This window comes from Oncorhynchus nerka, linkage group LG21, assembly GCF_034236695.1.
Source record: "Oncorhynchus nerka isolate Pitt River linkage group LG21, Oner_Uvic_2.0, whole genome shotgun sequence".
In the NCBI taxonomy this organism is placed as follows: Eukaryota; Metazoa; Chordata; class Actinopteri; order Salmoniformes; family Salmonidae; genus Oncorhynchus; species Oncorhynchus nerka.
Window position 1 is genome coordinate 18,724,936 of NC_088416.1, and position 14,106 is coordinate 18,739,041.

General features: G+C 40.7%; 1 protein-coding gene across 1 annotated transcript in view; it reads right to left on the reverse strand.

Moving 5' to 3' along the window:
* The window catches only part of LOC115104022 (protein FAM171A2-like), a 79,752-nt gene extending 66,670 nt beyond the window's left edge, over positions 1-13,082 (reverse strand). The window contains exon 1 of the mRNA XM_029625160.2: positions 12,839-13,082. Within this exon, the coding sequence (XP_029481020.1) occupies positions 12,839-12,938 (100 nt within the window). The 5' untranslated portion in view covers positions 12,939-13,082. The remainder of the gene's footprint in view (positions 1-12,838) is intronic.
* Between the last annotated feature and the right edge of the window lie 1,024 nt (positions 13,083-14,106).

Sequence of the window (14,106 nt, forward strand, 5' to 3'; positions counted from 1 at the left end):
TTTATGTGAATGCAGAAATAATTTTGTTTAATTTTCTACCTAGCAAGCTCTGTAGATATTATACTATGAACGACACTATATGATAAAGTTACTGTACCTACGAGTTCCTACGAGAGGCGTCGACATTCATGTTTGATACGCAAACGTTATTAGCTAGCAGTAGCAAGCAAGCTGTGCAAGCTAATTTCATGTGTGTACGAACAAGAAATAAAACCTTTAATTGTTGCAACATTCAAGAGTGTAATATAGTTTGGTTGCATTATTCAAGAGTTTAATAGCGTTATGTTTTAGATGAAAAGTTGCTTGCGGGCATCAGTTTGCTTAGCTTCCTCCACTGTCCAATTGCCCCATACTGGGCTCGAAACAGTGATCCTATGCTTCGCAACACACGTGACCGCCCTCCTTGACAAGGTACCAAAAGTTTGATGGCTCCACCCGCGACATTTCCAGCTAGCTCTGGAGTGAGTTTATGGCACATTCTTAACTCTATTACACTTAGTTACTGGCTAGTGGCTACTGTGATGTTTACAGTAAATTGGATCAGCAGAAGCAAGAATGTCATGTTGCCAGCTACAACGAAAGGTAAGGCAAAGACGTGATGTATAAATTGAAAAGTGTATGTACCTATTATGCCAATTAAAATCTCGTTGCGGTGCCTCTCCTTCAACTTTCGTCAATGAGAATAGCCCCCCCCCTCTCCTTCCTTTCTGGTACCTCTCTCTCTCTCCCTCCTTCCTTTCCTCCCTCTGCAGATGGGCATTCAGGAAAGGCTGAGGGAAGCTGAGCAGCAGGGTGACCTTGGAATAGGAAGATAAGTATTCCTCCATTCCAATAACGTCCCATTTGCATGTTTGCTCACAGCCAGCTCTTCCTGTATGTACAGTAGGCTCATTTCCATTCCATTGCTTAACACACACATCACCCACCACGATCTGATCTGAGCCATCTCATTCTGGCAACGGGCCAAATCTCATCCAGTCACTTCACACCTCTCTCACACTACACAACTCAATTTAAATGGGTGATATTGCCAATTGAGGTACTGTAGGCTATTTGAATAGAAATCAGCTGTTATTCAATGTTCACACACATTCTTTCTTTAGCCTCCCCAGACATGATGCACAAACATATTCAAGCATACGTGTGGGTTACTAATGATGAGGTTTAGGGGGTGTGAATGAGTGATAGTGGCGGTAGGTGACGTTTAAAATGAGCATGGCCTTATTTCTATTACAGAATATGACTGTCATTCATATTCCATTCACCCAGCTCAATGTGACATCGATAGGTTTAGGCTACTACATGATACTCAAATTTCCCTAAAACCATCATGAGGTTGCTACAACCTAACTTAGCCTATGAATGAAAGTGTACAACATATTGTCGAGATAAATCATTTGAGTTATCAAGGTGACAGACAGTGACACATTCAATACCGCCTTGCACACTCTTGCCTGCATCTAGCTGATCTAGGGTGTAATCATTAGTCCAATAGTTGCAAACGACAATTTCTACTGGACAAATTCCAGTATGTAGGACAGGAAAGTTGTATATGAACTGTGAGTATCCTAGCCAAACTGAATACTATATAGCAAGTCAATCGATATATTTAAGTATTGTTTGCTGGCAGTCCTTGTTTAGAGACACGGCAGACTGTTGAGATTTTTTCAGGCTCACTTTTGATGTGAATGAATCTCATTCCAGAATAACTTGTCATTAGGAGGAAAATAAATTCACAAGGCAAGAATTCGAGGAAAGAGCCTTGGTTCAGGGATCCACCCATTGTGCAGAAACAAGAAACAGGTGATGGTTTTAAAAGATTAAAAAAAGAAATGCAACCAGTGCCAACAAAATGTCCAGTATGAATTATATGTGTTCAAATATGCTAACATCAGCCTAGGAAGAATATGTGTATGTGTGTATAACCTGAATGACAGTCCACCTACTGTATATATACAGTATTGTATAGTCTAATAAATAAGGAGCACCATTAACCTGTGCCCTGCACACAAAAGCCATTGAAAACTTTTGCTGTGAAGTAATCCATTTATGGACATGACTTTTGTTGTGCTTAAGAACAACCAATAAAGACATTCTATTGAGTAAATCAAAGATTGAGTACTCAATGAGTAGGGCGGGTCCCTGTCTTAGCAGGACTGCGGCGGGTGTGTTAGGCTGTCTATATTTCCAAAGGGGTGCTCTGCTGTGCCACTATGCTGTGTCTAGACAGCTCTACTAGTATCCTCTGAGAGGAGAGAGGGTGTTAGGTGTCAACAGTCTGATTCCTCCCACTGTACAGCTGCCTGAGCAAAAATACCTCGGCAGACAGCCAGCCCACCTTCAATAGGCTACCACTACAGCAAAACAGCCTGGTTAGTCCTGGTCCACGGTGCTCTGAATCCTAATACAGGATGTCAGTCAGAGCAAAAGTCTGTGAGTCAGACAGAACCGCTCTTCTAGTCTGGTACTAGATCTGTTTGTGCTGTCTTGCCAACTCCTATGGTCATTGTGACCCTATGATTTGGCAAGACAGCACAAACAGATCTGGATCCAGGCTACCATTCTTCAGTAGAAACCAACTAATTTGCACAGGCCTCAGCTCCACTCCCAGCAGTAGAATGCATAATTAAAAAGAAATGATTGAATGGCTAATTAGGACTGACCTCGTCTTGACATTGCTTCCATATTTAACATAACCATATATCTACTCTACACTGCCTGCTACTTCCCCTGGATGGTTTAGTGAGACAGCATTTTTTTTTATATATATATTTTTTAATTTGACCCATTTTTCTCCCCAATTTCGTGGTATCCAATTGTTTTTTAGTAGCTACTATCTTGTCTCATCGCTACAACTCCCGTATGGGCTCGGGAGAGACGAAGGTTGAAAGTCATGCGTCCTCCGATACACAACCCAACCAAGCCGCACTGCTTCTTAACACAGCGCACATCCATCCCGGAAGCCAGCCGCACCAATGTGTTGGAGGAAACACCGTGCACCTGGCAACCTTGGTTAGCGTGCACTGCGCCCGGCCCGCCACAGGAGTCGCTGGTGCGCGGTGAGACAAGGACATCCCTACCAGCCAAGCCCTCCCTAACCCGAACGACGCTAGGCCAATTGTGCGTCGCTGATCGTAACCGATCGCAGCCGGTTACGACAGAGCCTGGGCGCGAACCCAGAGTCTCTGATGGCACAGCTGGCGCTGCAGTACAGCGCCCTTAACCACTGCCACTGAGGCCCTAGACAGCATTTTCACATCACAATATAGCCAGCCATTTTTGAGATTCTCAAAAGATCCACAATCCAGATTTGTAGTGGCTAAATATCAAATAATATGACCTGGAGACATTGTAGTCCTAATCCATAAGAAAAAGGGGTCCCCAATTGTATTTTTTATTTTACCTTTATTTAACTAGGCAAGTCAGTTAAGAGGGCTGGCCCACATAGCCTGGTTCCTCTCTAGGTTTCTTCCTAGGTTTTGGCCTTTCTAGGGAGTTTTTCCTAGCCACCGTGCTTCTACACCTGCATTGCTTGCTGTTTGGGGTTTTAGGCTGGGTTTCTGTACAGCACTTTGAGATACCAGCTGATGTACGAAGGGCTATATAAATACATTTGATTTGATTTAACCTCTTGAGACTAGGGGGCAGTATTTTCATTTTTGGAAAAATAACATTCCCAAAGTAAACGGGCTATTTCTCAGGACAAGATGCTAGAATATGCATACAGTGGGGCAAAATAGTATTTAGTTAGCCTCCAATTGTGCAAGTTCTCCCACTTAAAAAGGTGAGAGAGGCCTGTAATTTTCATCATAGGTACACTTCAACTATGACAGATCTGGAGACTAGCTAGACCACTCCAGGACCTTGAAATGCTTCTTACGAAGCCACTCCTTCATTGCCCGGGTGGTGTGGTTGGGATCATTGTCATGCTGAAAGACCCAGCCATGTTTCATCTTCAATGCCCTTGCTGATGGAAGGAGGTTTTCACTCAAAATCTCACGATACATGGCCCCATTCATTCTTTCCTTTACACAGATCAGTCGTCCTGGTCCCTTTGCCGAAAAACAGCCCCAAAGCATGATGTTTCCACCCCCATGCTTCACAGTAGGTATGGTGTTCTTTGCAACTCAGCATTCTTTGTCCTCCAAACACGACGAGTTGAGTTTTTACCAAAAAGTTATATTTTGGTTTCATCTGACCATATGACATTCTCCCAATCTTCTTCTGGATCATCCAAATGCTCTCTAGCAAACTTCAGATGGGCCTGGACATGTACTGGCTTTAGCAGGGGGACACGTGTGGCACTGCAGGATTTGAGTCCCTGGCGGCGTAGTGTGTTACTGATGGTAGGCTTTGTTACTTTGGTTCCAGCTCTCTGCAGGTCATTCACTAGGTCCCCCCGTGTGGTTCTGGGATTTTTGCTCACCGTTCTTGTGATAATTTTGACCCCACGGGGTGAGATCTTGCGTGGAGCCCCAGATCGAGTGAGATTATCAGTGGTCTTGTATGTCTGCAATTTCCTAATAATTGCTCCCACAGTTGATTTCTTCAAACCAAGCTGCTTACCTATTGCAGATTCAGTCTTCCCAGCCTGGTGCAGGTTTTGTTTCTGGTGTCCTTTGACAGCTCTTTGGTCTTGGCCATAGTGGAGTTTGGAGTGTGACTGTTTGAGGTTGTGGACAGGCGTCTTTTATACTGATAACAAGTTCAAACAGGTGCCATTAATACAGGTAACAAGAGGCATTAATACAGGTAACGAGTGGAGGACAGAGGAGCTTCTTAAAGAAGGTCTGTGAGAGCCAGAAATCTTGCTTGTTTGTAGGTGACCAAATACTTATTTTCCACAATAATTTGCAAATAAATTCATTAAAAATCCTACAATGTGATTTTCTGGATTTTTTTCCTCATTTTTTCTGTCATAGTTGAAATGTACCTATGATGGAAATTACAGGCCTCTCTCATCTTTTTAAGTGGAAGAACTTGCACAATTGGTGGCTGACTAAATACTTTTTTGCCCCACTGTATAATTGACAGCTTAGGATAGAAAACACTCTAAAGTTTCCAAAACTGTAAAAATATTATTTGTGAGTATAACAGAACTGATATTGCAGGCGAAAGCCTGAGAAAAATCCAATCAGGAAATGATTCTTATTTTGATACCTCTGCATTCCTATGCCTCCCTATTGAGCATTGGCTGCATGGCTTCCCTAATGTGTCTACAGTCACAAGACATAGTTTCAGGCTTTTATTTTGAAAAATGAGCGTGAACGACAACATTGCGTCAGTGGTCAGCTGGTGGCTCTTGGAGTGATTTGTGCGTAATAGACAAAGGCGGCCATTGCTCCTCTCGCTCCTACTAAGAAGCCAATTGTCCCTGTTGATATATTATCTAATAGATATTTGAAAAACACCTTGAGGATTGATTATAAAAAACGTTTGCCATGTTTCTGTCGATATTCTGGATCTAATTTTGAATATTTTTCGGCGTTGTCGTGACCGCAGTTTCCAGTGGATTCCTCAACAAAACGTGAAGAACAAACGGAGGTATTTCGGCTATAAAAATAATCTTTATGGAACAAAATGAATATTTGCTGTCTAACTGGGAGTCTCGTGAGTGAAAACATCCGAAGCTCATCAAAGGTAAAAGATTTAATTTGATTCCTTTTCTGATTTTCTTGACCAAGCTGCCTGCTGCTAGCTGGACATAATGCTATGCTATCGATAAACTTACACAAATGCTTGTCTTACTTTGGCTGTAAAGCATAATTTCAAAATCTGAGATGACAGGGTGATTAACAAAAGGCTAACCTGTGTTTCACTATATTTCACTTGTGATTTCATGAATATGAATATTTTCTCGTAAGATTTTTTGTCCGTTGCATTATGCTAATAAGTGTAGTTGATGACAATTATCCCGGATCCGGGAGGGGTAGTTCTATTAAGAACAAATTCTTATTTTCAATGACGGCCTAGGAACAGTGGGTTAACTGCCTGTTCAGGGGCAGAACGACAGATTTGTCAGCTCGGGAATTTGAACTTGCAACCTTCCGGTTACTAGTCCAACGCTCTAACCACTATGACCACAATGAAAAACTCCAGAATAACTGCATATGGATGCTGGACGCATAAAAAGATAAAACACCAACCGATAGAGCAGGGGTAGGCAACTAGATTCAGCTGAAGGACGATTTTTGTTGGAGCGTATGGTCCAGGGGCCAAATTATAAATAATTTCTACACTGCAAATTTACCACAACTAAGGACAAAAATAGATTGTATTTGAAAATAACTATCAATTCATCCCTTGATCACATCTTTTTACTTTTTATTCATGGAAACGGTTTTTCTAAATTAACTTCTTAGAGATAGGGGGCAGCATTTCCACTTTTGGATAAATAGCGTGCACAATTTCAACTTCCTGCTACTCATGCCAAGAATATATTATATGCATATGATTAGTAGGTGTGGATAGAAAACACTCTGAAGTCTCTAAAACTGGTTCAATCATGTCTGTGACTATAACAGAACTTATGTAGCAGGCAAAACCCCAAGGAAAAACATTTCAGAATAAAACATGTTTTTTCCTCTGACAGTTCCCTCAGTTGTCTTTGCCAAGGGAAATTAGATAGCGCCCATTTTACAGTTCCTACGACTTCCACAGGATGTCAACAGTCTTTGGAATTAGGTTGAAGTTAATCATTGGTGAAACAAAGAAAAGGCACATCCTGGAACAACGTTACACTGTTGATAGTTACGCAAGAGGGAAAATGGTGCATGTTTTGTTTACTTTCTCTATCGAATACAGATTGCCCCGTCTACAATTTGATCGATTATTAACGTTTAAAAATACCTAAAGTTGTATTACAAAAGTAGTTTGAAATATTTTGGCAAAGTTTATAGGCAACTTTTGAAATGTTTTGTAGTGACGTTGTGTTTTGGAAAGCTGTTTTTTTCCGGATCAAATCTGCTTTATAAATGGACATTTTGGGTATACATGGACGGAATTAATTTAAAAAAAGGACCAAGTGTGATGTTTATGGGACATATTGGAGTGCCAACAAAGAAGCTCGTCAAAGGTAATGCAAGTTTTATATTTTATTTCAGCGTTTTGTGTAGCGCCGGCTACGCTAATTATTTTGTTTACAACTCGTTCGGGTGGTTCAGGGGGGGTGCATGCTATCAGATAATAGCTTCTCATGCTTTCGCCGAAAAGCATTTAAAAAATATGTCATGTTGGCTGGATTCACAACGAGTGTAGCTATAATTGAGTACCCTGCATGTGTGATTTAATGAAAGTTTGAGTTTTATCGCGTTTTATTTGAATTTGGCGCTATGCATTTCCCGAGGCTATTGGCCACTTGAGACGCTAGCGTCTCACTATCCCTAAGAGGTTTACACAAACTTTAGTTAAATTACTGGTGACTGTAAAGCTTTTTTTGGACCAAAAACAAACAAAAATGTTTGGGCCCACTTGCCGCCTGTTGCCGACCCCTGCCATAGGGGCTCAAAGTGCAGCAGTGTATAGATATGGACAGACTACCCCTGAAGTGCAGCTATACAGAACAACCACCCTGTGACTGAACTACTGTCACGACTTCCGCCTTCTAGCCATCGCAGATACACTTTTCATTTTCCATTTGTTTTTGTCTTTGTTGTTTTACACACTTGGTTTCAATTCCCCAATTACATGTTCATTATTTAACCCTCTGTTTTCCCCATGGTTTTTATGCGTAATTGTTTAATGTATGTTCGGTCCATTATTGTGGGCTGGGTATTACGTCATGTTATTGGAATATTTGAGTAAAGTTGTGTTACTCATCTCTGCTGTCCTGCGCCTGACTCCTCTGCACCAGCTACACCCAGACCACCACAACTACCCCATGACATCAATAGAAAACAAACAAGAAAATTGATAATTTGGCGTAATAAAAATACAATAATACCTAGATCTCAGAGTACAGAAGGTACAGAAGGGACTGTACTGCCAAACAATTACGAATCTGAACAATTATGAATTTGAGATTGTACTGTATGGTTCACCTGCCCAGCGGCAGTGGAGAGAAAGATGGGAGGGTACAGACAACACAAAGCAATGGCAGTCAGCTCACATTAGACTCATGCCTGGCCAGGCCTCAGGCGGCTATTGTCCGCACACCGGGGCAGGCTGCACAGGTTATCAGACGATTAGGACAGTGAGGTGTTGCTCATGCAGAAACAGCCCAAGAATAACACATTTTTCATACTTTGGTTGTTGCTTTGGGCAGTGGGCACAGTCAGTCAGCAAGTATACACATCTGATGCTTTTACATAAACCTCTGATCTCAACAACAGCAACACTGCCTCCATCTTCACAAAATAGTTTTTTTAATCAACCTCAGGCTCTAAGTGGCCAGCAATACACCATAGATGTTTGATAATTCAAGGAGACGTACCATAGAAGGATCTGCGATCGCATGAGTATCTCAGTTGTGATGGCACATGTCATTATTAGGCTTTCTTTCAGCCTTGAATGACAGACAGCACCTGGATCTTGTAAGACAGATAAACATGACCTTCAAAAGAATGCCACAAATGGACATGTGACAAACCGCCTCAATTGGGTAGGAGGCAACATAGAGGTCACTGAGAGGGGAAGGGGCAGGATTCACCATGGACAGATTACCATGGCAATAGCATAATGTGACAGAGAGAGGACAAAGAGAAGACACCTTCCACTCAGCCACTCCGATCTGCAGAATTCAGCATGAAATAATGTTAAGATAACCAAGATCAGTTTACATCAAACTGAAGATGGCCTTGTATCAAAAGTTCCTTTTCAGGACAATAATTCAGATATGAGGATTTCTGATGTTTTCCTATATAGTATTCATATATAGTATTTCAAAGTACCCTTAACTCCTCTAACATACAAACCTTCTCTCTGGGGATGTCAGGCTTACATTGAATTTTGCGCTATTAGACTAAATTATGTTATTCATTGAATAAATAACATCCCCATGGTTGGGTTCAATCCATTCTGAATTAATTTCAACAGTATATCATTAATATGTATGCCTTGATTACTGATGCTGCAGAGAGTGTGTACCGAAAAACTGCATCCCAAATGGCACCCTATTCCCTATGAAGTGCACTACTTTTAACCAGGCCATATCGGAAATAGGGTGCCATTAGTTGGGCCATTTGCCCAACATCTACCTGTAACTAAATATGCATCTTCAAAAGGAGCTGAGCTGATACAAGAAGAGAGTCTGGCACAATTTGAATATGTCCACAGCATCACCCTCCACTGATCTCTGAAATAGTTTCCTTTTTCTTCCTAGACCAAGCATTTAATTGGTAATAGCATACTTTTTTTTGATAGGTTGTGGTGATTCATCTCATTCTTGCTGAGCTACTGAGCCGAAAGAACATTGCATGTCACTGTGCTGTTAAAAGAAAGGAATTTCAACTATGACAAAAAAGAAAGACACTCAAGCTTTTTAACAAGCTTCTCAGCCTCAACTCAATCCACAAGCGCCAAATTCTTTCAGGGACTCGACTCAGTTTACCATCCAAGCTCTCTGACTTCAAAGGGACCTTTACTTCTGAGCACCTTCAAATGAATGAATCAACATTTCCTGTCTCTCCAGTTGGGATACTTTTTATCAACACATGGTGTAAAAGCATGGTATAATGACAAAGTGTTAGAGACTTTGATGTGATTTCCCATTTGAAAGTGTTTCAAGAAAGTTTAATCTATACAGCTAAACTGCAAGGCAGTGGCCATTTTAGCATGTACATCTTGGTGGGGCAAAACAAAAAGTGGGAGGTATGCCAGCAAAGCCATTACACATAAAAACATAGTTGATATGCAGACTTGCTTTAAAAAATGTGGATTCTACTGATAATTGAGATGTACAAACTATGGCATAAGGGGACGACAAGTGGATAAGAGGCAATCCGTCATTTCGATTAAGACATTAATGAGCAAGAGACGACGGACGTAGTCAATATAACTATTTGTTCAGCACTGTTGAAATGTACAACGACAGAATTCAGAACATGGGCCGTTCTTACAGTGTTCTCCCTGTACAAGTCAGAACCGTAGGATAAATAAAGGGGGCATATAAACAGACTATGAAAGCTCTTACAATATTCTATGATTACATTTCTCTAAAACAGGTTATAGGCTATTTGTGCACCACAAAGTTAGAACAGTAGGCGAAATTAAGAGGTGAAAATAGACCAAATTATTAGGATGAGGCATATTGAACGCCATTTGGGTCTTTGCGTGCCAAAAAATATGCACGTCATATAACATTATTTGACGCGTTAAATAAGCTTTTAATTTGACATGTCAAAAAGCACAATTATATTATAGAATGTTGTGTGTAATGAATTTGCACGCGCAAGCCAAGCACCACAACTACTATCAGTAGCACTGTCAAAGCTGTATAAAAAAGTAGCCAAACAATCACATAAGAGGGCCACGAACGATGTGTTTACAATACCGCGTTGGTGAAAATAGACCAAACTATTAGGGTGAGGCACATGGGCTAGCAACAGCTTACTACACAATATACACTTAGTATTACTTTCTTAGCTACAGTATACATTTCTCCCTTGCGTATTACATCATTTATGCAGCAGCATACAAGACATTTTTGGATTCACCTTGTGAAGGTGGAGCAGCCGTCCTCTGTTGGCAAATTTTGTCATCAAACTTTGTCATCAAAGTCTGCCATTCCCTGGATTTATGGTGGGAACTTGGGGGAAAAAACACAGCCACTCCATTGAATAGCAGGCTAATGTTAATGGTTTCTTTGCAACATTTGCAGTTAGCCACTGATTCCTTCCAATCGACTCATTGTTGAATTTGCAATTTAAAAAAATATATTATTTCTCTTCAAGGATTAAAAAGGATTTGCCAGTAGATTGTCGACTTGATGACAACTGATGATGACTGCTACCTAAAACTTTGAAAGTAAGATGTTGACATGTTGTCCAATCAAAACTACTGTAGATATAACATGATTTTATGTCATTCTATCTGTGGCCAATTACCTTGACCCTTCTTGGATGGGCACTTCTATTATAACTCTATGACAGAACCCAAGCACCTAAAAAATGTTGAGCTCTAACCTTAGAATTGGAGATGATGTACTGTCCCACTAGTGACAGAAAACGGAGCCAATCATGACAGAAAACTGAGCCAATCAGGCGCAACGCTTTGTATTTTCTGCTGGCTAGCCCCAACACCACAGAAAACACTGAGCTAGGCTGAAACACCAGCATTGTTGAGCTGCCTTACTCAAAAAAGAGACCATGTTTGTATGCGGCTTTATTAACTCGATGACATTTTTTTTTTAAAACATTGTCTGCAAACTGATGTGACAAGCAAAACAGGCAAGCCACCCCCCCCCCAAAATACATTTATTTTTATTTTTTTATAATGTATTTTCTACCTAAAAGTGTGGTTCTCAAAACCCCACCTGCCCTGATTGACGAGTCGCCACTGTTGCAGGACAAACTATTAGACCAACCACAACCAGTTTGCTCAGTCGGTGAAACTAGTGGAATTCACATGGATAATCTATGATTATTCATAGATAATATTAGAGAAGCTAAAAGATTAAATTACACAGAATTTGACATGTGTGGGTTAAGAAGCTCTTCCCATCTTGACAAGCTTGTCCAAAGCACTAAGAAATAAGCACATCTTCCAGAAATAGGCTTCTTTGGTCGCAAAAAAACGTAGCTAATGAAATATAGATAATGGACACGACTTCTTAAAAGCCTGCTTAGCTATATAAAAAAAAGAGGCATCTACAAGGAATTGCAACATATTGAAGGCATCGGAACTAAACCGTGCTTGGCCCAGTTGAAGGATAGGGGACTGACTGTATGGGAGAGGCAGGTTAAAGCACTACCAAGCATTGACACTAGCATCCACGTCAAGCACCATAGTCTACTGTTTCAGGGCAGCCTATTTAATAATAATAATATAAATAATATGGGTATAAAATTGTGAAAATACTCCTGCAGAGAAACTGAATTGAAATAGGATATATGAAATGTATCAAACGTCCTGGGAACCCAAAACAAACATTGTTCAAATTATAATGTCCTTTGGCCATTCATGAGGACTCTTGGGACATAACAACAACAACAACAATGTCAACAACGGGTGCGTGCAGTTGACAGTAACCAAAACAAGCTTGTCGTCCATCTGGCATTCACAAATGCACACTAGCTCGTGCTATACTCTTATTGGCCTATTTTTCTAGCATGGAATTATTTGATTGATTTTGATTTTTTTTTTTAAATAGTTCTACTAACCATTGGTGTCTGACAATTGACCATTTTCTAATTGAAAATATCTAGTTGGCATCTTCCAGAGTTACATGGATAGAAGTTGGAACTTAAACTGACGCCTCATCATAGCTTAATTGCTATCGCACAACTCAGCTCGCACATGGAAACGGAATAATGCAACTGCTATTGATAGGCTATATAGCCTCGCGTTAGGTTAGATTTACCTACAGATTGAACCTACAGATGGCCCATCAGGGAAGGGGGCTACAGTTCAGGGTCCTTTGTTTCAAAACTGGAGCCCCATTCCATTCTCGAATGCAAAGAAGTAGCCACAAGACTAGAGCATGCGGCGACTAAATTGTATCCATTCGTGCCTAGCCTATTATAGCTGAATAAATGCGACGGTTACATAATAACTCATCCTCATCACTGACAAGGGACACAAATAATAACAACAGACAATGCGTTAGCTGTAGCAGCCAATTCACCACCACAGACTTTCCCCTCAAAACTCGAATCTTGCCGAATCTCTACGAATAACTCACCAAGTGCTCCCTGGTCCGAAATGGATTTAGCAAGTCCTTCCCAAAGATTGCCGAGAAAAAGAAAGAGAAAAAGAAGACGAGATGTGTGCGGCGGTGGCATTCTTACTGCGACATCATCAATTCCACTTAGGTGGCCATTCTACCATACTGCTTTTGAGGTTGGCATTGACTGCTCCCTTTTCGCGCTGCCTCGGATGTCCACTCCTTGCTCGGCTCACGAACCGGAGTGGCTTCACAATTCCATTGTCCTACGTGGGAGGGGACGCTTGCTCTGCCTTGTTGGTGGTAGTGATCGCCCCCTAACGGTACCAAAGTAGAGTGTGCACAGATGGGCCCCCATGAAGGTCTATGGGCCCTTATAAATCCATCTCGAACTCCCATTAGGAGGACAGTGTAATTACAATGTAAGTACACAGTGTTCCATTTCACTTAAAAGTAGGCTACCTATCGGTTTGTCTGCAAAATAGCCACTATTCATTCACATGTGTTTTGAAATGCATATAAAATGTCGGTGTAACAGAAAATCACCAATAGGTATAAGTACTGTACCCTTCTTGCCATATCTGGGTATTTATTATTTTTCCATGAGCTGCATAAACACAGGATTGCCTGGTCTATGCATAGTCACTTCACCCCTACCTACATGTACAAATTATACAGATATAAATTATACAGATATATATATATATATATATATATATGTATATATATATATCTCTATATATATATAGATTCCTTATTGTTATTTTATTGTGTTACTTTTTATAATTTTCACTTTACTTTATTTGGTGAATATTTTCTTAACACTTCTTGAACTGCACTGCTGGTTAAGGGCTTGTAAGTAGACATTCCATGGTAAGGTTGTATTCGGCGCATGTGAAAAATAACATTTGATTTGATTTGAGTGTTATTGTCACTCTAGGGTCTCCACTCTCCCCTCTACAATAACAGGAAGCTGGCTCAGCCTTCAGTGAGTCATGATGGTCTCCCCAACACAATGGTTGCTTATAGAGCAGGCCGTTGCCATCACACTAACAAGGATATCCCCTCTGTGAACATTGGAAGGCCAGTTTGGCTTCAAAAGGACACAACGTGCTAAATCAAGTTGGTAAAGATGATATGTTTATTTCAATACAAAATAGAATAGCTACAAGATACCCTTTTTTAAATGATGCATCTTTAGAAAGTGTGCAGTTATAGGGAGTAGAATAGTACTACCTCAATCATCCTGACTAACCAGTGTCTCGCTACTTTTATAGCCTCGCTAC